The 26,751-nt window shown below is 35.7% G+C and overlaps 1 protein-coding gene across 1 annotated transcript in view; it reads left to right on the top strand.

Annotated features, from left to right (window-relative positions):
- The first annotated feature begins 3,167 nt into the window (after positions 1-3,167).
- Positions 3,168-26,751, top strand: part of LOC132545258 (citron Rho-interacting kinase-like) — a 40,251-nt gene continuing 16,667 nt past the window's right edge. The window contains exons 1-26 of the mRNA XM_060208932.1: positions 3,168-3,366; positions 3,872-4,047; positions 4,246-4,394; positions 4,501-4,596; positions 5,048-5,141; positions 5,341-5,553; positions 6,044-6,197; positions 7,024-7,210; positions 7,423-7,723; positions 8,606-8,733; positions 10,213-10,375; positions 11,193-11,318; positions 11,456-11,563; positions 11,990-12,064; positions 12,890-12,973; positions 13,434-13,559; positions 14,433-14,516; positions 15,675-15,791; positions 17,863-17,993; positions 21,391-21,868; positions 22,300-22,662; positions 23,364-23,540; positions 23,660-23,731; positions 24,058-24,174; positions 25,594-25,703; positions 25,951-26,034. Of these exons, the coding sequence (XP_060064915.1) occupies positions 3,168-3,366; positions 3,872-4,047; positions 4,246-4,394; positions 4,501-4,596; positions 5,048-5,141; positions 5,341-5,553; positions 6,044-6,197; positions 7,024-7,210; positions 7,423-7,723; positions 8,606-8,733; positions 10,213-10,375; positions 11,193-11,318; positions 11,456-11,563; positions 11,990-12,064; positions 12,890-12,973; positions 13,434-13,559; positions 14,433-14,516; positions 15,675-15,791; positions 17,863-17,993; positions 21,391-21,868; positions 22,300-22,662; positions 23,364-23,540; positions 23,660-23,731; positions 24,058-24,174; positions 25,594-25,703; positions 25,951-26,034 (4,112 nt within the window). The remainder of the gene's footprint in view (positions 3,367-3,871; positions 4,048-4,245; positions 4,395-4,500; positions 4,597-5,047; positions 5,142-5,340; positions 5,554-6,043; positions 6,198-7,023; positions 7,211-7,422; positions 7,724-8,605; positions 8,734-10,212; positions 10,376-11,192; positions 11,319-11,455; positions 11,564-11,989; positions 12,065-12,889; positions 12,974-13,433; positions 13,560-14,432; positions 14,517-15,674; positions 15,792-17,862; positions 17,994-21,390; positions 21,869-22,299; positions 22,663-23,363; positions 23,541-23,659; positions 23,732-24,057; positions 24,175-25,593; positions 25,704-25,950; positions 26,035-26,751) is intronic.

Raw genomic sequence — 26,751 nt, 5'->3', positions numbered from 1 at the left:
AATGACAATTTATATAAGAATGCTTATTTCTACATACAAATGATCAAGTTTTAACTCAAAACAACAATTTTTTGCAACATTTAAGGTTGTTTTTCTACGTTTTGAAAATTTTGGATAAAACCTGAAATTTGTGTTTAATCATGAAATGCGAGAAGAATATAAACTATTGTATGGTGTATAAGGTATCATTTTAAAGATAGAAATATGTAGAATGCAACTAGCACATATTTGTACCTCTATCTATTAACAGCACCAAGTATTTCTATAAAAACCTAGCCCTACCCCAAAATCAAACATTCTCAGAAGGTGAACCCCCCCCCCCAATTTTTTTTTTACTCCTACAAACAATATCATTTGAGAAAAAATGTTCCTGTTGATATTAGTTCACCTTTTATAAGCCTTAAGAGTTGAAACACGGTTATTCTTGTCTTTATAAGTTTATCCTTAAGATTAAGATAAAAGCACAAAAAATAGGTAAATCTGTCATTATCTAGCATAAGTTATTTTTAACATCAATGTTAAAATTTAACGGTCATAAAAATTGTTATCTAATTAATTCATTGATAGTATTGAAAAAAAAGTAAAAACAATCATCACATACTTATCAAACTGCAAATAAAAAAGTGTATTGGATTGTAAATAAAACTTATCACACTTACCAAAAATAAAATGAAAATCAGTATATCAGAGCGTGTAAACAAACTAAAAAGAAAATAAATCAAAATAATTTTTTTTTTTTTAGAAAAAGATTTATTTAGATTAAAAATTAAATAAAATAAATCACAATTATTATTCTTCCTCTGAAAAATTTGACAACTTAAAAAGAAACCAAAATAAGGTAAAATAAAACTTAAATAAATAAAAGAGATTTTAAAAAGTGTCATAAATTAGCAAAACAATTAAAAATATAAAGAATTTCAACAAAATAAATAAAACAACTTTCTTTCACTTCAACAATACCCCCTTGCATTGATAAAGAAGGGCAGTTCTTACATTCAGAAGGAATTTAACAACCAAGATATAGACCAAAATCAACTTTCTGAGTTAAGAAGAATGGGCTAGTTGAGAGGGAGTATAATCATGATATTTTACAGAGAAAATTGTTTTCTCATCAAATGTTCATTCATTTATTTCATGGAAAATAATTTGTATTTGTGACTTAAAAGATTAAGAAAAGTAAAGTATGGTTCTGTGTTCAGAAAATGTTTTTGTTATACCCCCAAACATATTTTTCTTAACCACAGCAACTATTCCCCCCCCCCCCCCCTTTTTTCTTTTGTTCTAAAACATACTTTTATATAAATCCTAAAGAAAATCGAATGTTTCCTTTGATATTTAACATAAAAACCCCAAAATGTTCCGAATGGACATACTGATGTCCCATTGGTCAATTTTGTTTACCGGGTCGGGAGGATTTGCACCCGGCCTGCAGCAGCAGCAAAGTTCGATAACTCATACAAACAAAACATTGTGGCAAAAGTCATTCAAATATCCAATGATTTCCGCTGGCTGCTCTTGTTATTTTGTTGAAACCTTGGTTACCAATCGCTAGATGAAGGTCCAGGCTACCATAATCCAAGTGATCCCTGTTCGCGGCGAAGTGATATCACGGTAAAAAAACACTGTTTTGCAAATTTATATTTTTTACAGTGTGATCCCTATACTTTTTCAAAAGAGATCACTCAGTTTCAAAAACTAGACTATATTTCCTAAATTTTAAGCCATTAATGGTAAAAATTGGTCCAGTAATAGCCAGCGGATTTAATTCTGAACTTGGCACACTTGTTGACACATAAATCAACATGGCGGCCGAATTTTTGGAAACGACTTCACTTCGAACTCCATGCAATGGTAGGAATTTATATCTTATTACAAAATAATTACCAAAATAAGAAAATAGAAGTCTTGAACTTTATTTTGATATATTTCTATCCCCCAACTACGCTTATTTGATATTTTAATTTTAGTGTGAAAAACCCGAAAAAATGGGGTTTTTTGCTCCAACAGAACGTAATAAGCCTGTAAATGACCGTCGCCGACCTCCCTATCTTAATGCTGTTACTCTTGTTTACTATTTGTGCTATGCTAACTTGATAGATGTATAGGCGAGGATCACAAGTCTTTCCTCACAGGACAACTTCAATTTTACGTTCAGTATTTAGAATAAAACTGAATATATTTCACACACTTACGGTACATAGATTTATTTATCGATTTGCATAGATTTTTTTTGTAAGAAATTATAAGATGTAAAATCCATTCAAGTCAGCATTAATTGATGTTTAAGTTGAATAACATTTGATGACAGTATCGTACCTCACTGGGAACGAATTTGAATTTTTAAATGATAAAGAGGCATTCACTCAATAAACAATTAAGTTCTATTGGTTACAAATGATATATAGAGGTAAAAACCGAGCAGCAATTTTTCAATCAAAGCGACCAAAACTTTTTACAGAAGTAAAAATTAATAAGATTTTGGTCACACAAGTTCGGTACATTTATTTTAAAGAAATGGCCATTGATACTTATCAAAATAAAATAAGCTGCAAACAATAATGATTGATGACAAAACAATTTACAGAATCACATTTATTTATAGTATTAATTTTGATGTAAACAACAATTGTTTCAATGTATACAAAATTTTGTGACAGAAAGTAATTTGACAAAATTGAGCTGTAGTCCAATAGGTGTAGTATTTGAAATGTTGGTAATCAGACACCATAGTGGTATTCTATTCAGATATATAAATCCAAAAAATGCAAGGAATTTTTTTTCTCTGGTTTGATTTTTTACCTCAGTTTTGGAAGAAAATTAGTAAATTTTCAGGAGTAAATTGAAAATTTTGCTTGCATGAGAGGAATGTGGGTCCATTATTGGCTTAAAAAAGTCCTGGATATGTTGTTTTTTCCTCTAAAAACAGCCATTGAAAGTGTTCATGATATTGGATAAACTAGGGTTTTCATTGTTTTACATGTAAAAGATAATGTCTTGGATCTGAGATGTTATTGAAAGCTAACAAAATAAATATGATTTCTTGTTCAGTAGACAAAAACTAAATGCTTATTTTCCTACCATTATAAAAGCTTGAAGATATTTCATTGTTTTTATTGTTTTATTAGGGTTATTGAAATTTCGGACATGAGGTGGCATCAAATGTCGAAATGGAGATGAGTCTGGATTCAATTTGTCATCGCATTCGTGTGTTGGATGACCTGATACAAGGCAATGTCGCGACGTCAGAGATCCACACTTCACTTGTCACCAAAGAGGGACTTTTAGATGCCCTCATTACACTGTATGAAGAATGTGGGCACGAGTTTGTCAAGCAAAACAAACATGTGGCAGCATTTGTCAAAAAATGTAAGTTTGAAAAACATTTAAACTGGCATGTTGTATGCATAAATTGTATGTCTTGCACAGTTATGTTTGTAAATTATAATTCTCGCCAATACTTTACAACCAAATCCAATTACAGTGTTTTTCTTTGATGGTTTTTGAAGTGACATCACGATAGAACAATTTTTTACTGATTTTTTTCATTATTGCATAGGTATATAAAGTGTATCATCTAATAGTTGGTTTTCACTGAAATATGCACATGAAGAGATTAATTAATAATTTTGAAAAAAGGAATTCCTTATCTGTTGATTAAGTCTCTTGATATGTAAGTTTTTCCTAATACCAGTCTGTACAATATTGATTTATTCAGCTTATGCAGTCCAAAGAAGCAATTATTTTATTTCCCCTGCCCGTCCCTTCCAAGATGTAAAGAGACTGCCTCAAACACAAAGATATAAGTGTTAATGGACATTCCAGGTCTTGTTTATGTCACTGTAAGCTGTAAATAAAAACTGCATTTTTGTAGATGGCAAGACAATATGTGAGATTAAGAAACTACGTATCAAGGCAACAGATTTTGAGGTGAAGGATGCCATTGGACGAGGACACTTTGGAGAAGTCCTGGTAGTGAGGGAAAAAAGCACAGATACTGTGTATGCCATGAAGATCCTGCGTAAAAATGAAACTTTGGCACAGCAGGAGGTAAATAAAAAGTAGCACAAGGACATGTTCAGTGAAAAGTCAATGCCTTAATAGATATTCTAATCACCTAATTTTGACTTGTTTCCATTAATTATATTACTCATAATGTATTGAATATAGGAAAATGTTTCAGGATCATAGGCTACTGAAAATTATAAATAACAAAGAACATGAGTTTCTGAATTTTGTTTTCTTTAGATTTCGTTTTATGAAGAAGAAAGAGACATCATGGCAAAGGCCACCAGTCCCTGGATCACTCGTCTTCACTATGCATTCCAGGACTCTCTAAACCTCCATCTTGTCATGGACTTTCATGCTGGAGGTGACCTTCTCACTCTGTTGTCCAGGTAATTACTATTCATTAATTTTGAGTTTTTATAGATTTTTTGACTGAGGTTGAAGCTGGGGTCTCTGATCATTGTGATTTTATAATCTGTGTGATTGTTGTTTCAGACATGATGATATATTTGAGGAATCGATGGCCAGATTCTACTTGGCAGAGATGACTTTGTCGGTGGATGCTTTACATAACATGGGATATGTTCACAGGTAAGTACTTACCTGGTAAAAGCATGATGCTGTGCTGTGTTATGTGAGTTGGTTTTAAATCTCTATTTTGTCAGGATTTCTCTGTTAAAGATTGTGTCAACATTTAACATTTGAAATATTAAACATTAAATTGTTTTTTTTCAAAATCAATAACTTGGAAATCAAAGTTTTTTTTAAGTTAGCATGTAAATCATTTTTAAGAACATTAAGAACACAATACTTCAAAAAGGCAAGAAAAGCTTTCAAGATACAAAATGATTCTTTTTTAATGAGATGTTGTTTTTATGTTTGGTTATGACGTTTTTTAACAGCATGAATAAAAAAAACCAAAAAGCTGTTGTAACTAACAGTAGATGAAAGATATTGCATATGAAATTGAACAGCTCTTATATATATTTGAATTTTGTGTCATGACTGAAAGTGTACTTATATGATTGATTGTTTGTTGAAGGGATATCAAGCCAGAGAATATACTGCTTGATTGCTTGGGCCACGTTAAATTAGCAGACTTTGGGTCAGCTGCCAAATTATCGTCTGATGGACAGGTATGTAGTCACCTATCTACAAATTATTATCTCGCTTCTGAAAAAGAACTTTTTACTGTAATATTTCTGTTCCATAATATTTAAAATTGAAAGCTCAAAGACTTTCTTTCTCCTTCTTCCCCCTTTCCCCTTTAACTCTTATTATTTATTGTGTTAGAAATGTTAACTCTCATGACTGAACCTTTCCTTTGCCAACTAGGTGTCTTCGCAAATGCCAGTAGGGACTCCAGATTATGTGTCTCCAGAGTTGTTGATCACAATGAACAATGAGCAGCGCCAAAGTAACAATGGTGTGGAGGTGGATTGGTGGTCCCTCGGGATCTGTCTCTATGAAATGTTATTTGGCAAGACTCCCTTCACAGACAAAGGGGGTTCGATGGTCATTACATACTCCAATATCATGAACTTTAAGGTGAGATGAGGGACTCATTATCTGTGCTAGACTAGATTTCTCTTATGACCTGTTTAAACAGAGGCTAGATATCAACATAGGGCATTCTCCGAGGATGATTTAGGGCTAGAAATTGGCTCCATTGTAAATGAAAGTGATTTTTTGTTGAAGTCACTAAATTTGCAGTTTATGAAAATTTGAACTGCAGTTAGACAAATTTTTGTTTCCAAACTGATATGACATAAAGACTAATTCCCAAAATGTTTAAAAATCCTATAACAGTTGACCTTCATAGTGAGCTTCTTACTGAGTTCTCAAGTTGAAGATCTTTATAAAATGGAACACCTTAGTTCAAATTGAAGATTCTGCATAAAAAAGGACCATTTTCATTACATTGTTCTATAAAAAGATAGTTCTGTTGTCCAGATGGTTTGGTCGAGAGTTGCATGATACTGACTGTGAATATCCAATTGATTTCCTTGACAACATCTCTTGATTTGTGTATTCACAGAAATGCTTGAAATTTCCCGAAGAACCCAAAGTGTCATCTTCGGCTGTGAACCTAATCCGAAGTCTCCTCACAGATAAGGAAGAGCGTCTCAGCTTCAAGGGAATTACCAAACACAAGTTCTTCAGCTCTATCAACTGGGATGAAATTAGACAAGGTAATGCTGGGAATGAGCTTAAGGCATACTCGGATAGACTTTATGATGTGGTTAATCGATTACAAGATTGTCTGGCTGTATGTTCAAAATTCAAAGAATGTTAAAGCATTCTTCATCAATATAATATTTTTCTTTATGTAACTTTCAGCCTTCATCTAGAATTTGCATCAGAATGAATGTTATTGGAAATTGGCATAATTATTACACTTGATATGAACTTAGTTTTTCTAAAACATAAGAAAATACTAAGGAACCGATTATGAAAAATTACCATTGATCATCACATCAGATGAGGTTAAAGAATTAGATAATCGATTATAACCGATCACATTACTACTCTGTAGAATCAGGAAGCCCTTAGCTCTCTTAGAGTTAAACATAACAGTAAGGTTGGTTTTGACTTTTTACGTGTCACTGAATTAAGTATGTCTAAATTAAGATCAGTAGATCCATCCTTACTTTGTAAACAAACTGATAACTCCGTATTGTTTGTTTTTTTAAATGAGGAGAAACATGTTTGTGCTTTTTTATGAGAATTCACAGGACACAATAATGGAATTCTTTGTAAAGGGACATTATCTATATGTTGTTCTTATCCAATAGTTAAATTTATTACATTGTATGTATTATATGTAGATATTGAAGTTTGCTTCTCAACATGAAGTAAACCTTTCATTAACATAAATGTGTATGGTTCATTGAATGGTAGTCAGTGCAGAAATAATTCATACCTGTTGATGGAACAGATTTCATGGTTCAATGAATTGTAGTCTTATGTAGAAATAATTGATACTTGTTGATGGAACAGATTTGGTTTGTTTAACAGAAAAACCTCCATTTGTGCCCCACCTTTCTTGTCTGGACGATACCTCTAACTTTGAGGAACTGGAGAGAGTGCGGTACCAACCTACTTTTGAAGATTTCCAGAAGCCCCAAGAATTTACAGGAAAAGACCTGCCCTTCCTTGGCTTTACTTACATAAGAAAACAGCAACAAGACACTCAGCCCCAAAGGTAGCACAGATTGAAAGTTTTGACAGAATACCTTTGTATATATTGTAAAAACAATGGCTGTAAATTTATAATGAGGTTGACAACTCTAAACATAGCCTCTAATGTTTGCAATTGGTGACTACATGGATAGTGTAGAGGATTTTTGGTAATAACTATGATTACAATAAGAATTTGTATAGTAACATAAACAACTGTATTCTTGATATTTTCAGTGTTCAATGTGGTAGTTCATCTGACTCGTCAGACTTTTCCTCAACTGGGACAGAATACTATGTCCCAGCGAAGACTTTACAGGGACATGCTGACCTTCAAGTCACTCTAACTGTAAAGGTCGCAGAACTAAAGACAATGAAAGAGAACTGTCACAAGCTGGAGGAGTCGGAGTGCCGACTGAAAGCAGAAATGGAGCGTCTTAGATTCAGGAGTCAGGAGAAAGATGATGAGCTGTCTAGACTGAATATAGAGAATGAAGGACTTCAGACGGACCTTCAAAGATATGTAGAGAGATCTCAGGTGAGGGTCTTAGAAATAGGTGGGGATAAGAAATCTTAGACACAAGGCTTAAGAAGGGGTGGGGAGGGGAGCTTTTGGCTACAGGGGAAAGGGATATATGTAGAGAGATATAAGATTATAAGCTTATAAATTACTGACATTATCACTAACATTTCAAGTCCTGGGGCCATCATCAGGTGATGGCTGTAATGTCTTTGTTACAACATCATGATGAAATGCTTTACAATGTTAGCAGCTTTTCAATAAATAAAATCACCTGTGGTCTATCTTACTTTCCTCAGTTAACAATTTTTGTTATTAAATCGGTAAGCAGGACCTGCTTACCAATTTTTTAACCTATCCTTTGGTACCGGACTCGGTATTCCCTCAGGGAATCCGCTGTGGAGTGATACCAGACTTACCAGCCTTACCTCTTGGACATTGGATATCTTTTTCTTCGTAATTTTTGTTATTGTTATTTCTTGAGAATTCATGGATAAGTGACTTAAGGAGGAAAGAGAACTTATGTAGAGAGGTTTTAAATTAAGGTCTTTAACAAGTGATGTTGTAGTGTAGATTTTACCAACCTAAAGAGATTTACTGTAAGGATTGTTAGAAATTTCAATAGAGTTGAATAGGAAGATCTTTTTTATATGGGATGTCAGTGCATTTTGAGATCTGTTTTGGAAATGATGTTAGGGAATTTTGACAGAGAGCTGTTCTGTAATTGATGTAAGGGAATTTTGACAGAGATCTGTAGAGATCTGTTTGACGAAATATAGGAGAAACATACAGTATCCATCAAGTCAGTGTAAGATGTTACAAAGAGAAGACAATCTAGAGGTACCTCCAAATGTTAGACGATGAGTTGAAATTCACTTTCTTTGAAATTTATTGTGACAGGATTTGAAGGAGCAGCTGGAGGTGGCCCTCCAAGAAAGAGACCATCTGGAGCTGAAGGCAGAAAATCTGTATGTTGACTTAAAAGATATGCAGACAGAGGCCAAGCAAATAGAGGCAGAGATCCACAGGTACATTTTCATATACTCACTAGGGGAAGAAACTCATACAGAGAATCTATACTGAGGATTAGTACTGTAATTTAGTTCTACATGTAGAAAGCAATGATAATCGTATAAATATAACATTAAGGCTTCACAGTCACATCAAGGGGAGACAATTTAATGAATCAATGCAATCACTGAATGATGTTTTTAGATCACCTAGGACAAAGTCTTATGGTGAGTTATTGCAATCATTTTATGTCTCTTCTTGTTTGGCGGTTAACTTTTAACATTTTCCATGTCTTCTCAAAAATTCTAGAACTGATTTCAGTGAAATTTTGCAGAAACTTTTCTAGTCCAAAGATGAACCAAAATAGTGAATAATACAGTCCTACCCCCTAGGGACCTGAGGGGACGGATCAAAAGGGGTCATATTTACTCAAATTTTGAAAATCTTCTTAACACTCAGATATGGTAGTATTCATTGCTCTTCATGGTTGGAAGCCTCTTAAGATGCTTTACCAAAACTCTGAATTTCATGACCCCAGGGTCTCATTTTCCCTCGGGAGATGGTAAAATAGATTTTTGAGCATAATTTGTTTAATTTCCATTTGAAATATTTCAAACTTCGTTAGAGTTATGAGCAAAGGTTGAGGTTTTAATGGCACATAATGATTCTGGCTGGCCCCTCTGGACAGATCGGCAGGGCCAAAAGAAATGTGATTGATTTAAATTTCAAAAACTTCTTCTCAACATCCAGGTATGATAGAATGCTCTTCATTGATTGAGGTGTCTTAATGTGCTTTACCAAAAGAATGAATTTCATAGCCCCAGTGTTTCATATGTCTTCCTGGGGAGAGAGTAAAGTACTTTTATTGGAAAATAAGGTTTTTGACCATAATATTGTTATTGGTTTTTTTTATTTGTAAGAACTTGGTAAGTATAGGGTGATAGTTTTAATAGGATGTTTAAATTGACACAGGTTGACACCAAGGGCTTAAAAGATATCATTTAAGTCCTACCGTCATTATTGTCACAATTTGGTTTTCTTGACACTTAAAAGTTACTTGTCCTATAAACTTTATATTCAATATTGCCTCTCTCAGGTGACTGTCAGTGCCACTGGACACTTTTTCCTCCGCTTTGCATATCAGTCTTCAGTTCAAGATGGACATAAGTATCCATTCCAGTTTTCATGTCAGAATTTACTTGATAGGTTGCAAGGGGAAGATTACCAAGTGTATAGTCCCCATGAGTCTGAATTCATTTATCACAGTTATATTTCTCAGAGTCTATCTGTCTATCTTAGTTGAAATGAATAACTTTAAAGTGTTGTTAGGTTTTGTTTTAAGCCAGCACCAGTATGGTTTTAAATGTCTTCTCAGATGATTGAATTATGTAATGAAGCATCTCCAACCCTGCCTTTCTTATGCAGTGCTTATAAATGTTCATTTGTTGAGATTTTAACTGAAATTGATGTCCTACTTTTAAATTGCTGTGTTTTAGGTCAGAGATGGAAGAGATTCAGGACGTTGTTGTTGAACTTGAGCAGGAAAATTGTAACCTGCGTTCAAAACTCAGGAGCCGAGAAAAACAACTGGCATTATGCAGGGAGCAGCTTGAAAATCAACAAGAGCAAATGTCCAAGCTGCAACGAAAACTAGATAAGGTAAGATGTAATGTTTAACCAAAGCTGTGCCAAATATGGTGTCCTAGCCAAGTGTTAACTCTGGATATCATAAAGGGCCATCTAAGGTGTTACCTCATGTTTAACCAAAGCTGTGCCAAATATGGTGTCCTAGCCAAGTGTTAACTCTGGATATCATAAAGGGCCATCTAAGGTGTTACCTCATGTTTAACCAAAGCTGTGCCAAATATGGTGTCCTAGCCAAGTGTTAACTCTGGATATCATAAAGGGCCATCTAAGGTGTTACCTCATGTTTAACCAAAGCTGTGCCAAATGTGGTGTCTAAGCCAAGTGTTAACTCTGGATATCATAAAGGGCCATCTGAAAGCAAAGTTAGAAAATTTAAGTTGACAAGTAGTTTGACTGACTTTCCAGTTTGGTTTTATAACTGAAGGTCCAGCTTTACTGTTCACTTGAATTGACTTTTATGCATGCCGAGAGAATGATGTCAAGAAGTGATTGTAACTTTTATCTCACAATTACCCTGTTAAATTGTGTTGAGAATATGTGTTTAAAAACAGTTATTTACTGTATCTTTCCCTTGTGATGTTTTACACCAATCTTTACGAAACCTTTATAGATGGAACAATGTTAGATGTATATGACCCTGCCTTAAAATTTGTGAGGGAGGTTAGGGTTCCTTATAGCATTGGCAATGTCAGTGAAAGTGGTTGGTGATATATTTATAGGAAAAGTATTTATTTTTGTTGATGCTCCTGGTAATTGTCAGTGTTTCTGTTTTGATTGTAGTGGAGATTATGATACCACTCACAACTGGATAAATGTCTTCTTGTTACAGGAGCAACGGAAGTCTGTTGATGGTATGAAGCGCGATGTTTCAAACATGGAGAAACGAAATGAGGCATGGAGGATGAAAATGGAAGAAAAAAACGTTGAAGTTTTGGATCTTAATAGGAAGATTCAAGTTAGTAATACACAAGAGAAATTCTTCTCATAATTTTTCTTTTATCATTATCCAAACACTAGTGTATGCAGGGGATGATAACCATGACCCCGTACAGTTGATTACACACTAACCAGCATTGTTTTGATGTGTTATAGGAGCTGGAGGATCTGTTAGAAGCATACCAGCTACAGGAGAAGGACTTCTTGGAGAGAGAGCAAGAACTTCTCCGACGTGTAGATGGAGGTGGCCTCATAGACAAAATGGTAGCCTGTTATGATCCTATCTCTAATCAGACAATGTTTGAAATAAGAAAATCATGGAATTTATTTTCACACATGTATGTGTTGGCACCCAATCTTGAATTCAAATCCTTTGCAGTTTGAAAATAAATGGATGACTCATGTTGATTTGATTATCAAAATCAGATCCCTGGTCTGTAATAGCTCATCCTTTGTGAATTTAAAGTCATTTCTAGATCAGTGTTTGCAATATCATATATTTATTTGTGAATATGCCTGGAGAGGTAAGTGTTCAAGATATAGTAGTCACTTTAAATGTAATATATGTAATGAACAGGGCCGGGGGATCCTGATGATTTTGTCCTTTCTTTTTTTTCCTTTTCTTTTTTCTTCTTTTACTTAAATCTTATCTGTAAGTCAGTTATTGTTTACTGAGATATTTATTTACAGGAATTGCGGGTTTGGCTGAAGTCGTGTCCAATGCAGGAAAGTAAAGACTCTGAAAATAGAAAAAGAAGAATTGAGGTATGAACTCTTTTGTGACTGATTTGTTGTTTTGATTATCTGGCATGAAATCACTTTTGGTTATGTGACCTGTCATACTGTGGTTTGTGACTAGCTAACTTATGTGACCTGTCATACTGTGGTTTGTGACTAGCTAACTTATGTGACCTGTCATACTGTGGTTTGTGACTAGCTAACTTATGTGACCTGTCATACTGTGGTTTGTGACTAGCTAACTTATGTGACCCGTCATACTGTGGTTTGTGACTAGCTAACTTATGTGACTTGTCATACTGTGGTTTGTGACTAGCTAACTTATGTGACCCGTCATACTGTGGTTTGTGACTAGCTAACTTATGTGACCCGTCATACTGTGGTTTGTGACTAGCTAACTTATGTGACCCGTCATACTGTGGTTTGTGACTAGCTAACTTATGTGACCCGTCATACTGTGGTTTGTGACTAGCTAACTTATGTGACCCGTCATACTGTGGTTTGTGACTAGCTAACTTATGTGACCCGTCATACTGTGGTTTGTGACTAGCTAACTTATGTGACCTGTCATACTGTGGTTTGTGACTAGCTAACTTATGTGACTTGTCATACTGTGGTTTGTGACTAGCTAACTTATGTGACCCGTCATACTGTGGTTTGTGACTAGCTAACTTATCGGACCACTTTTAATACGTGTTAACCATTAAAAATAAAAGTGCATTAGTTACCTTACGCAGCTCTTATCTATTCCTAACCTTAAAAATCTAGTCATTCAAGCACATTTGACAAAACTTCCTGACCAGTGATATACTCATATATGAAGTCATATCTTATAACTGATTTGTGTTACAGGAGCTGGAAGAGCGTGTAAAAATGCTGGACATTCAGGCAGAAGAGTGGAGAGAGAAAGAGAACAACTTACAAGATACGATAGACGTAAGTTAAGTATTATAGATCATGTATAAGGATAGGTTGGAAATTGTGTACCTGGAATCAACTTACAAGATACCATAGACGTAAGTTAAGTATTATAGATCATGTGTAAGGATAGGTTTGAAATTGTGTACCTGGAATACAATAATATTGTCCCTGTAGCATTCTTCACACAGAGTTTATTTTAGTATTTCCTCGGTTAGGAGCCCCACTAGACACAGGTACGTTTCACATTGGGTTGAGGACCTGAGTGTTAAAATTCAGGTACCCAGGGCCTGAAAAAATCCTGATGTATATGTAACATGGGTTATATTAAAGTTTGCAGATTTAAATATTTGTGGGTTAGAGCTTGATTTTGTTTTTTTGAAGACCATTGGACACGCTTAGCCTCTATGTTCTGATGAATGAAACTTTGCTCTAACAAATGATGATCTCATTATTTCTCTTCCTTTGTCTTTATTAGCAGTCACAGCGAGAGATGGATTCACTTATACAGGAGCTGAAGTCATCAGAGAAATCCAAACATGGCCTTTCTCATCAGGTGCGGTTCTACCAGGAGGAAGTTAAGCAGCTGAAGCAGAGACTACAGGTAGGAAATAGACTCAGTTGTGTAGTTCATCAACAATTGTTTGGTCCTGCATATTAAAACTCAACTCATTATCACTTACAAAAATAGGTCTCTGCAACCAAGAAATCATGTTACATTGACTTCAGCAATGTTTTTGTGTCATGGTTTTTTTCTGTATAGCAGTAATTTTTGTTAGGATTATATTCTATTCTGGTGAGTCCAGAGCAATATTTCCAAAAGTCCAGTCTCAAAAGTATGAATGAAGTGAGTTGTTAAAATTAGAGGGAATCTAACAGGAAAAGCCAAGACTCCAATGTTTTAGTCCCAAAAATCACTAATACAGAAATGGAAGTTTTCAAGTGCTTTTGTGATGTTCACATTACACTTAAAAGTCACTGCATCTTTCATGCTTCGGTATGTTTGATAATATTCTGGGTGTTCATACTGTTTTCTTGTCATTAGTTCAATATCATGCATATGAATTACATGTTAAAGTACTTACTATGACTTAGGTTCGGTGTTCTGTTGTATGCAAAATCAAACAATCACGACTTCAATTTTTCCACAATTTGGAGAGCAGTGTAGATATTGTCAATTGATTATTCTGAATTCATGAATAGAACCCTCCTTTTTCATTTTGGTCTGTATTAAAGCACAAGAGCTGTCCTACACTTCCTGTTTGTGACCACAAGGCCAAAATTAGATCATCTGTCGAAAAAGAGGCCGAATCAATTTGTCCCTGCCGCCATTTCTGATTTGATTGCTTATTTACCTGGCATTTGTATTGCTGTGGACAGAATACTATGGTAATGCTTTTAACTGTCACAAGGCTTTTGCTAAAATGTTCAGTTATGTAGCCAAATAGGTAATGCCAATTCTTTTTCACTTTGCCAGGATCTGAGTGAGAATGTTAAACAAGCAAATCAGGATGAAGATGAAAAGGCTAAACATACCTCCATGGTAGAGAAGAGAGTCAAGGTAGATAACTGTTGCAGAGCTGTACAGGCTTCTAAAGTGTTTATGATTAACATATCATTGTCAGATGATTGCCATGTTATTTAGTCACTATACTTCATTTTTTGTGTATTACACATCTGTAACATAACCTATTGTGATGTCAGTCATTAAAAATATAACAACATCACTCACAAATTCATAGATTACATTACGATATCAAAATGGAGAACATCACTGTGGAGTGAAGATGTGATAGGTGAAGCAATGTTTTCTGTGATATGTGTAACATTAATGGAACATATACCGTGATAAATCTACAAAATCAATGGATGTGGGATCCATAGGTTTAGTGCTAAAGTTTTGAAGTACTTGTGAATATAACTCATAGATTGATCTCTGCTTGTGGTAAGAATGATCTTCATTTTGTTTTTGTTTCATATGCAGCTCATGATATATCTGACATCCTTCTTATTTTATCTAGCCAGAGGCTCTCTAGAATGAAAAGTTCTTGTTTCATTACCTACACATATAATGGACTCAAGATTCTATATTTATTATATTGGAAAAGCTAGGTAGAAATACAATTTCTTCTTACCAGGGGCTATTCCACTAAAGCATTCTCTTGACCCCAGGACTCTGAAATAAATCGCTTCAATCTACTGCTCACTTGCCTGCCTATTACTTCAAAGTAAATTATCAGTTAAATTCTTTGAGTGGTACATGCGAACAATGCCTGGAGTTCTGGGATAGATGTCTTACTGTTATAGACTGAAATATTGTTTCATAACTATTTCATGTAATAAGTTATCACCACATCAGCTAAATAGTAACAAGTAATGTCTGCTATCGCTGATTACTCATTCTTGCATACTTATATGTTATCATCATGATATTTCAGATCCTTAAGTATAATATCAAATCATGCCTTTGCACATGCTGCTCAATTTACCACATGAAAATATGTATAATTTGCTAAGCACTTTGTGTAAATCAGAGCATCAATAACTCAAGAACATGCATGCTGTAGGAGTTACAGGTACAACTAGAAAAAATCAGTGTATATTTTGAATGATTGAAATGAAGATAAGTTTAAGCATGATATATGAAAATACAGAAAATTTATCAGTGACAGAAATGGTAAATAAGACATTAGCTCATGTAGAGTGTTTGGGGTTGAAGGACCTAGAAGCAGATGTTGAGCTCTTGCGTACAGAAAGGAGGCGCCTTCTTGCTGATGTGATAAAATTCCAGGAGGAGGTGGATAACAAAACCTTCAAGGTTGCAGAGCTTGAAAGGGTACGAATAACATGGCATGTAGTGCTTTGGCTGTTGTAGGCTTTGCTGCTTTGTTTTCTCTTTACCTTTATTCTTTGTTGTTTACCCTACATTTAACCTTGTGTTGATGTTTATTTTTTATAAGTATCCATCAGTACTACCAGATGAGACTACTGTAAAGATTATGTATTTTTGTGAGGCTTAAATTTCCTGCCTTTTCAGGAGGAGAAAATTGGGCACTTGCATAGATGAATAATATTCAGATATCTTCTGATACCAGTAAAAGTCATGACCAGTTTTACCATTAATGATTTGTGTAAATTTTTGGTTTAAAGTATCCAATAAGTCAATGAAAGTTAGTGATTTAAGAGTATATGTTTACATCAGTTCTCTACTGGTACTACAGATTGAGATGAAACGTTTCACTGGTAATGGAGAAAAAGCAAAACTGTCATGTATCTACCAAGGAACACTTACTCTCGACAACATTTAATGATTAACCATGTGAGAAAATCATCTACTGTAATTAAACATAAATTAGAAATTTTGATTTAAATATGTTTTGTCTTCAGATTGTTTCATTTATTAATCACTATTTGTTAGTTATGTTTTGCATGTTGTTAAGATAATTCATTTGAAAATAGAAAAAATTGTTTTAAGTCTAGTTGCTTTCTGTAAAAGGTTGAAACAGTTGCATCAGCAGAATCTGCTTTGAAAGTGTCAGGCTGAGATCTAGACCAAAACAACTGTAGAATTGTTCACATGTTTAGTTTGAGGGGGCTAGAAATACCTGTCAGAAACTTAATGGCTGACTGTCTTCTAAGTCTCAGAATTTCTGCATACATCAAGGTTGATGCACACATTAATTTACGTAAATATTATTCACACACTTAACATGTTATATTTTTAACATCAGATACAAGTGTCCTAATATATGATGGAATAATTCCATGCCTCCATGACTGTTTCAATTGTGTTACACAAAAGCAACTAAAGTGATTGATTAAAAATCTGTTATTGTGAATATTAAGACTAACTTATAATTTCCATTTCTTTTCTAATCCATTAGGATATATAGTTTGTGTCTTTTTGCATGGTTACAATCAATCTTATTCACTTATCTATTACAAATTGGCTTGTCTCATCGTTAGGCCAACCCTTATCTGGTAGTCTGTCTCAAGCTACCAATGATGTGGTCATCCTACAATCAAGTAACATCAAATCCCATTGTCTCACTACCCAACCACCACTAATCCCATTGTCTCACTACCCAGCCACCACTAATCCCATTGTCTCACTACCCAACCACCACTAATCCCATTGTCTCACTACCCAGCCACCACTAATCCCATTGTCTCACTACCCAACCACCACTAATCCCATTGTCTCACTACCCAGCCACCACTAATCCCATTGTCTCACTACCCAACCACCACTAATCCCATTGTCCCACTACCCAGTCACCACTAATCCCATTGTCTCACAACCCAGCCACCACTAATCCATTGTCCCACTACCTAGTCACCACTAATCCCATTGTCTCACTACCCAACCACCACTAATCCCATTGTCTCACTACCCAACCACCACTAATCCCATTGTCTCACTACCCAACCACCACTAATCCCATTGTCTCACTACCCAACCACCACTAATCCCATTGTCTCACTACCCAACCACCACTAATCCCATTGTCTCGCTACCCAACCACCACTAATCCCATTGTCCCACTACCCAACCACCACTAATCCCATTGTCTCACTACCCAACCACCACTAATCCCATTGTCCATGCACTAAGCCACCACTCATCCCATTGTCCCACTATCCAACCACCACTAATCCCATTGTCTCACTACCCAACCACCACTAATCCCATTGTCTCACTACCCAGCCACCACTAATCCCATTGTCTCACTACCCAGCCACCACTAATCCCATTGTCTCACTACCCAGCCACCACTAATCCCATTGGTATACAGTGTCTGTCTGATCTGTCCTCTGTTTCCTCTGTTTGTCCTCTATCCTGTGTAGCTATCAGTGTAGCTTGTAGTGCATGCTAGTCTAACACTGTTGTGTCTGGTGATCACCAGGTTCATACTCATGTTACGCAGACCATTTCACGGATGACATCACGTCTGGAGCGACTGGAAAGACAACTCACTGACTCCCGTGACAGGGAGGTGGAAGTCAGACTGCGTAACAAGGAGCATGCTGATATCAGGTAAAAGTCCTGCTTTTGTGCAGATGAACAAATTAATTAACTTCCAGGTAATAGAATTTGATAGTTTCAAGTGAGTTTCATTGAAATATGTTTATAACATATAACCGGTTTTTTCACCAGAATCTAATTTTCCCTTGGGATTAGTGAAATTTGATGAAGATATTTTTATATATATTTTATCACTAGTTCATGTCCTTCACTGGCAAAATATGTCAAGGATAAAATAAAATATTCTGATTTAAACTCAAAATGGCAAAACAAAACATATTAAACAGTATTTTATGACATGATGATCCTGTAATAAGTGTCGAATCATCAACATAATTCACAAGTACACATGTAATCACACCTAAGTGAGCTGTGATTGGCTAAGGTTACAAACACACGTAGTCACACCTAAGTGAGCTGTGGTTGGCTAAGGTTACAAACACACGTAGTCACACCTAATTGAGCTGTGGTTGGCTAAGGTTACAAACACATGTAGTCACACCTAAGTGAGCTGTGGTTGGCTAAGGTTACAAACACACGTAGTCACACCTAATTGAGCTGTGGTTGGCTAAGGTTACAAACACACGTAGTCACACCTAAGTGAGCTGTGGTTGGCTAAGGTTACAAACACACGTAGTCACACCTAAGTGAGCTGTGGTTGGCTAATGTTACAAACACACGTAATCACACCTAGGTGAGCTGTGATTGGCTAAGGTTACAAACACACGTAATCACACCTAAGTGAGCTGTGATTGGCTAAGGTAACAAACACACGTAGTCACACCTAAGTGAGCTGTGGTTGGCTATGGTTACAAACACATGTAGTCACACCTAATTGAGCTGTGGTTGGCTAATGTTACAAACACACGTAGTCACACCTAAGTGAGCTGTGGTTGGCTAAGGTTACAAACACACGTAGTCACACCTAAGTGAGCTGTGGTTGGCTAAGGTTACAAACACACGTAATCACACCTTAGTGAGCTGTGGTTGGCTAATGTTACAAAACACACGTAGTCACAACTAAGTGAGCTGTGGTTGGCTAAGGTTACAAACACACATAATCACACCTTAGTGAGCTGTGGTTGGCTAATGTTACAAAACACACGTAATCACCTAGGTGAGCTGTGATTGGCTAAGGTTACAAACACACGTAGTCACACCTAAGTGAGCTGTGATTGGCTAAGGTTACAAACACACGTAGTCACACCTAAGTGAGCTGTGGTTAGCTAAGGTTACAAACACATGTAGTCACACAGTGAGCTGTGATTGGCTAAGGTTACAAACACACGTAGTCACACCTAAGTGAGCTGTGGTTGGCTAAGGTTACAAGCACATGTAGTCACACCTAATTGAGCTGTGGTTGGCTAAGGTTACAAACACACGTAATCACAACTAAGTGAGCTGTGGTTGGCTAATGTTACAAACACATATAATCACACCTAAGTGAGCTGTGATTGGCTAAGGTAACAAACACGTAGTCACACCTAAGTGAGCTGTGGTTGGCTAAGGTTACAAACACACGTAGTCACACCTAAGTGAGCTGTGGTTGGCTAAGGTTACAAGCACATGTAGTCACACCTAATTGAGCTGTGGTTGGCTAAGGTAACAAACACACGTAGTCACAACTAAGTGAGCTGTGGTTGGCTAATGTTACAAACACATATAATCACACCTAAGTGAGCTGTGGTTGGCTAAGGTTACAAACACATATAATCACACCTAAGTGAGCTGTGATTGGCTAATGTTACAAACACATGTAATCACACCTAAGTGAGCTGTGATTGGCTAAGGTTACAAACACATGTAATCACACCTAAGTGAGCTGTCGTTGGCTAAGGTTACAAACACATATAATCACACCTAAGTGAGCTGTGATTGGCTAAGGTTACAAACACACGTAGTCACACCTATTGAGCTGTGGTTGGCTAAGGTTACAAACACACATAGTCACACCTAATTGAGCTGTGATTCGCTAAGGTAACAAACACACGTCACACCTAAGTGAGCCGTGGTTGGCTAGGGTAACAAACACACGTAGTCACACCTAAGTGAGCTGTGATTGGCTAAGGTAACAAACACAGGTAGTCACACCTAAGTGAGCCGTGGTTGGCTAGGGTAACAAACACACGTAGTCACACCTAAGTGAGCTGTGATTGGCTAAGGTAACAAACACAGGTAGTCACACCTAAGTGAGCCGTGGTTGGCTAAGGTAACAAACACATGTAGTCACACCTAAGTGAGCCGTGGTTGGCTAAAGTTACAAACACACGTAATCACACCTAAGTGAGCTGTGATTGGCTAAGGTAACAAACACACATAGTCACACCTAAGTGAGCTGTGGTTGGCTAATGTTACAAAACACCCATAGTCACACCTAAGTGAGCTGTGATTGGCTAAGGTTACAAACATATGTAATCACACCTAAGTGAGCTGTGGTTGGCTAAGGTTACAAACACACGTCACACCTAAGTGAGCCGTGGTTGGCTAGGGTAACAAACACACGTAGTCACACCTAAGTGAGCTGTGATTGGCTAAGGTAACAAACACACGTAGTCACACCTAAGTGAGCCGTGATTGGCTAAGGTAACAAACACACGTAGTCACACCTAAGTGAGCCGTGGTTGGCTAAGGTTACAAACACACGTAATCACACCTAAGTGAGCTGTGATTGGCTAAGGTAACAAACACACGTAGTCACACCTAAGTGAGCTGTGGTTGGCTAATGTTACAAAACACACGTAGTCACACCTAAGTGAGCTGTGGTTGGCTAATGTTACAAAACACACGTAGTCACACCTAAGTGAGCTGTGGTTGGCTAAGGTTACAAACACACGTAGTCACACCTAAGTGAGCTGTGGTTGGCTAAGGTTACAAACACACGTAGTCACACCTAAGTGAGCTGTGGTTGGCTAAGGTTACAAACACACGTAGTCACACCTAAGTGAGCTGTGGTTGGCTAAGGTTACAAACACACGTAGTCACACCTAAAGGAGCCGTGGTTGGCTAGATTTCCTTGTTTCAGTATATTACATGACATCCTTATAACATGGTATAATTTCATTTACCTTCTGATCTGTCCACAGAATGAAATCTGAAAACCAGAAGGTTTAAGCTTAAAACCAGAAAGTCTAAGGTTCTTAGAATCTAAAAAATCTAAACCATGAATATTTGTGATAGAAACTCATCAATTTTCATGCTCATCAATGGGTCACTGATCATTGAAGTGGAAATTTTTTAAGTCTTGTTTTAAAAACTTTAGGTGAATGGAAAACTGATGAAAGATTCTTTATATACTGTTATAGGAAATGTTTATTTTTGTAATTCATTGAACAGAAATTGAAGCTTCGTCCTTTCTTGTACCCATGTAACTGATGATGATACAATTTTTTTATTTCATGCTGTTATGCAGACTGAAAATTGCCAATGATAAAATGAAAGGACTGGAAGAAGAAAAGAAAAATTTAGAGAAAGAGAAAGATGAAAAGAAATCTGAAATTGACTCTCTCAAGCTCCAGTTGTGTCACTTAGATGTTGGGAAATCTGAGCTGTCCCGCGTCAAAGAAGAGTGTGAAAGCAAATCGTCACATCTTATTGAAACTAAGGACCAACTGAATAAGTGTAAAGAGGAAAAGTTTGATCTTTCACAGAAGGTAAGACGACTCACTGATGACAAAGAAACCCTGGAACACTCAGTCAAGAAGTTAGAGGAAAAGGTGGAGAGCCTTAACAAACGTTTAAAGGAGGCAGAATCCCAGGCAAGGGAGGTAATCGTACTCAGAAATGAGAAAGAGGGTCTTCAGAGGAGAAATGAAGACTTACAAAAAGAGACAAGCAAACTGAACGAGCTAACCGCAGTGTGTAAGGAGAGAGATGCTCTCACTATCAAGGTAAGGTTTAGTAGGAAATCAGATCTAGTTGAATTTTAATTCTTAATATTGCATGACTTTTGTACTTATACTCTTATGTTGCTAGTAGACATATGCTCTTGAACCAGAATATCAGAAGTAGATGAAACATCTGTTCAGACAGTATTTTATCTTAAAGTTATTACTTAGTTAGTGATGTGAATTATGATCTTATTATTGATAAGACTGCTGAAGAATTTGAAAAAATGTTGTCACATCGACCATTAAAGTTAAGGATCGCTTCATTTGTTTTATGTATGATATGTATAGTTATTGTGTATAATTTTGTGACAACTTACATTCATATTTAGATAAATATTCCTAAGATATTTAAAGGATAATTTACCTTCTGTTCAAGCTGAGTTTGTAGTATCGGTAATTATTTTTCTAAGGTTTCAATAATCCTTCTGTAGCTTCAGAGTGTTGAAAAAGAATTAGAGGAGCAGAAAATCCTAGCAACAAAACGCTGGAACAAAATCGCAGATGCTGAAGATATTCGGCAAACTAACAATTACCTGGAAACAAAGGTCAAAGGTCATCAGGAAAAGGTGGAACAGTTGGAGATTAAGGTGAAGAGTCTGGAGGGGGAACTAAAAGCATCAAAGGAACGTGAGAACCGCATACAGACTCTGATGGAGGATGTAGATCGACTGAGGCTAGAAAAAAAATCTCTGGAGGTGAAGATGAGAGAGCTCCAGATAGAGACGGAGTCTAAACAACACGAGACTTCTGGTAGCAAACAGAAGGTACACATTATGGAGGAGAAGTTCACCAAGGTAAGAAATGTCTGGTCTCTAAACACTTGTATTTCACACTTATAGTTTAAAACTTCTTTCCTGTATTATCTATATCTAGCATGTTCAGCCATAAGATTTGATAAAAATGTTGTGATGTCAGAATGAAATGGTATTAGATGGTGGCATGTGTAGTTGAAATTTGATGGTGTTCAAGGGAAATAATGTAGATGTTTTGGCTTAATTTTCTGTCATATGAGTTAAGCAGAAAGTTTTTTGAAATTTTCTCCTACACATCACAGTCATGTGATTAGTTTATTTTCTCCTAAATTTCAGTCACCTATATTCCCATGTATCTTTGGGAAAGATAAATCTTTCTTGTCTCGCTCATTAGAGGAAAGGTCAGCTTATCATTGTGTGTAGGTCTTCCATGTCATAACTGAACTAAATCATCAATATTGACACAAGCATCACACCATTTATGATGGGTATTAGTGGCTCAGTACTGTTTATGACAACAACTTCCAATTTACTGATTTGTGTTGTAATGTAGAGTTATGTGTTCTTGTGAGTAGGTATTAATTTTTAACATCACTAGTTTGTGTGATAAAAGTATATTTTTTTATTGCAAATTGGTTACATCACAATCAATACCTGGTCATAAGAGGAGATAACTCTGTATAGTGAAAAGATGGAATTGTATTTGGAAAGTGTGACAGAAATGGAATTGTATGTTTAAACAGGAGAAGGAGAAACATGACCAGATTATTGTAGAGTTGAGACGAGAACTACACGATGCCAATCTGGCCCTCAGTGAAGCACGCTCACTTCTGGCTGCTAGTGAGAGACAGGAACGTAACAACAAGGAGAGGTATGAGTCGGAGATCCGTGACCTTCAACTCAAGCTCCACAGGTCAGAGGTAAGGTTCATCTTTTTATATTGCCAATACATTTTTTGTATCATTGCATTTTCCCCCATTAACTTAGGCAATGCATTCAACTTCTCCGATACTGAACCTGGTGACCTTGCATTTTGTAGAATATCATTGACCTTGAACAAGAACTTAAGCTACTGAAATCACAGGCTGAGAAATCTACGAGACAGTATAAGGTATGTAAGATTTTACACTACATTCATATATACGTGCCAGTTTAACTCAGCTACAAACTTATCCAGCAACAATTCCAGTATATCAAGGGTTGTGTTTTTAACAGGACAATTAAATTGTAAATTCTACAGTAAAGAAGTAAATATAGAAATAGAATAGGCTAATACTTGGCATGTACCACTTCCTGGATAAAATTAGCAATACATGGAAACGCCAACAGAAGTAAAATGTAAAATATTTTTCACGTAGTTTTAGAACATTTTCACCATTACCTGTAGTAGAACAATTACATTGTCATCTTGGTTACAAATATGTGGTATGTCTACAGGAAATGGAAGACAGAATATCCTCCCTCCAAAAAGAGAAGAGTTCCATCAACATGGAGAAACAGATGATACGGGATGAAATGATCCAGAAGGAACATCAGTGTGAGCTAGAAGTACAGGTATATTGTAGAATTCACTGTTGTATGAAGAGTGATTTATGTCCATATAGAAATATATACTGTCCCAGTCCACGCGAAATGTGATATTTTTTACAGGACATTCGGTCTGGTGAAGGGCAAAAGTTTACCGGACCAGACTCACTTTCACCAGACATTCCGTTTTGGTAAAGTTAAAAATTTTACTAGACCAAAAACGTCTTGGTGCAAATTATTATATTTATTATTAAAAGATAAGAGAAGACATGTAGATTAAATTCCTTGTAATTTTAATCATTGATTAAGACATGCAATATCTATTAAAATAAAAAGATACATCTCTACATTTTAGTGTTCTGCTCCATATCTAACTCTAACCACTGTCGATCTTCTTTCCATTTTTTACTTATTTTATGAGGAGCTCGTTTGTACTCATACTTCCTGCTAGCTTCAAGCTTCTATATCGCTCTTTCTGTCTCCGTTATTTGAGGTTTTTTTTGCCTAACAGGCACTGCGCCTTCAATAAATTGCAACATTTTTGGATATCAAGTCACGATCACAAGCACGCTTAAACACTTGTCTAAAATCAACCGAGTCAAACGCTTGTTTGATAAAGGTCGGCAGTCTATTAAGTAGAAAATCTGTACTGGATATTCGGTCCGGACTTGTGCAAATCTTTACTGGACCGATGCAAATTTTACCACACATGTCCGACGGACCGGCAGCATCTCGCGTGGACTGCTGTCCATTCATTAACAAATTTGGGTTTGTAGATCATAAAAGGGGCATGCTAATTTATATAGTGTTGGTATTTTCAAAGGCATATGTAGTAAACAAACATACATTACTTGTTATTTTGTACCTCTAAACCACATTGGACTAAAGGTAAAGATATTGAAGTTATACTTTATAGTAAAAGAAGTTAGCTTTCCTTAGTTGTGGAAGACAGGATGTTCCTTTGTAAGGTTTTTTATGCTCCCTGAAGGAAGAGCATATAGTTGCCGCTTTTTCCATCTGTCATAATTTTGTTCAGAGCATAACACAAAAACTATAAAACATAAAACTTTATAGGTAGATATATCTCAACAAGGAGAAGTGTAGAGCACCGGAACCATCACTCTCTTTTGCATAAATTAGGAGTTATTGCCCTTTATTATTTTTCATACTTAAATTTTGATTTTTTTTTTTTCATGGTTGTCAGATTAATCACACACTTTGTATTGGCACTGGATCAAGTTTGTTCATAAACATGGATGATTTGTGCACTTTGTGTTTATTTAATAAATATCTTACTGTGGTAGAAAGTAGTTAAGTTACTGACAGTTGGCGAGTTACGGTTGTAGAAAGCACTTAAGTAACAGATTGATCATGTAGTGTATATTTTACTGTTGTAGAAAGCACTTATGTAACATAGTTCATGTGGTGTGTATTTTACTGTTGTAGAAAGTAGCTAAGCTTCAGACAGTATGTAGCGAGCTAGAAGAACAGCTACAGGACCTTGAGGCTTTGAGTGAGGAACATGAACGCCAGCAGGGAGAATGGAATAAGATTAGGTCAGTGTCATCAAGGAATTATTATTATTATACTTCAATAGTTTTAGAGGTTATACCGAGGAATTTTCAAATTTCAACAGCATCTTACCAAATATGAAAATAGATTTGTAGTCTTGTCTCAAAATGTATTTTAACCTATTGCACTATCTTAATTTAAATACCTGTACAAAACCTCACGATAGATCAGCATTTAATGTTTAGATTTGTCAATAATATAATAATACAGATTATTTACTTCATTTTCCAGGAAAACATTTGAGACAGCAGTGGTGGAAAGAGAGGAAGAAATAGAGGGAACCTCACACAGACTACACGCCTTAGAGCAAGCAAAGTAAGCCTTATTTATTACAGAAATTATTGATCTGAGTAACCTTCAGATATTGGTTGATCAGTTCTCTATCAACACGTTTATAAATGCCTGTTATATAACTATACTATTGGCTGCTTGACTTCTTATTTTGATACTGTCAATACAAGACATCATAAAGTTCAAATAAAAGGATAGAACAGAAAAGATCCAACTATAAAAAATGTGATAAAAGATTATATCATAATGGATGACTGGTGCCAAGATCACTCTTTCCTCTCCAAAACCTTTCTTTTTTGGTTGACCTTATGTTTAAGAAATTCTATTTAGCAAAATTTGTAAACATCTTTAGCACTGTTAGTGAATAACATATCTCCAACTTCTACAAAATGAATTTGTAAACTAAACACTCTACACCCTAATCCCCTCTAAATGACAGTAATCATATCCCTCTGTCAATATTGGAATAAAGTTTTGTTTTGTTTTGTTGTTTTTTCCTTTTTTTCAAATCAATTTACCCAATGTTCAATAGATATTTCATAGAAATCTTCACAATAAACTTTTTTATAGGTTTTATTTTTTCTGTAAAGAATCTATTTTTTAACAATTTTATTTTATTATTCCAATAGAACCCCTAGAAAATTACTTTTTTACAGTACATGTATGTATTGTAATTCATATCATTTTTTCTGGTGTTTTATACTTTATAATTGTGAATGTGTGGCATTTGTATGTTACCAA

Source organism: Ylistrum balloti, unplaced genomic scaffold (assembly GCF_031769215.1).
Source record: "Ylistrum balloti isolate Yb309-2 unplaced genomic scaffold, AGI_CSIRO_Ybal_v1 Utg369834, whole genome shotgun sequence".
Classification (NCBI taxonomy): domain Eukaryota; kingdom Metazoa; phylum Mollusca; class Bivalvia; order Pectinida; family Pectinidae; genus Ylistrum; species Ylistrum balloti.
The sequence above is the reverse complement of the archived record's forward strand: the minus strand, read 5'-3'. Positions and strand labels throughout refer to the sequence as shown.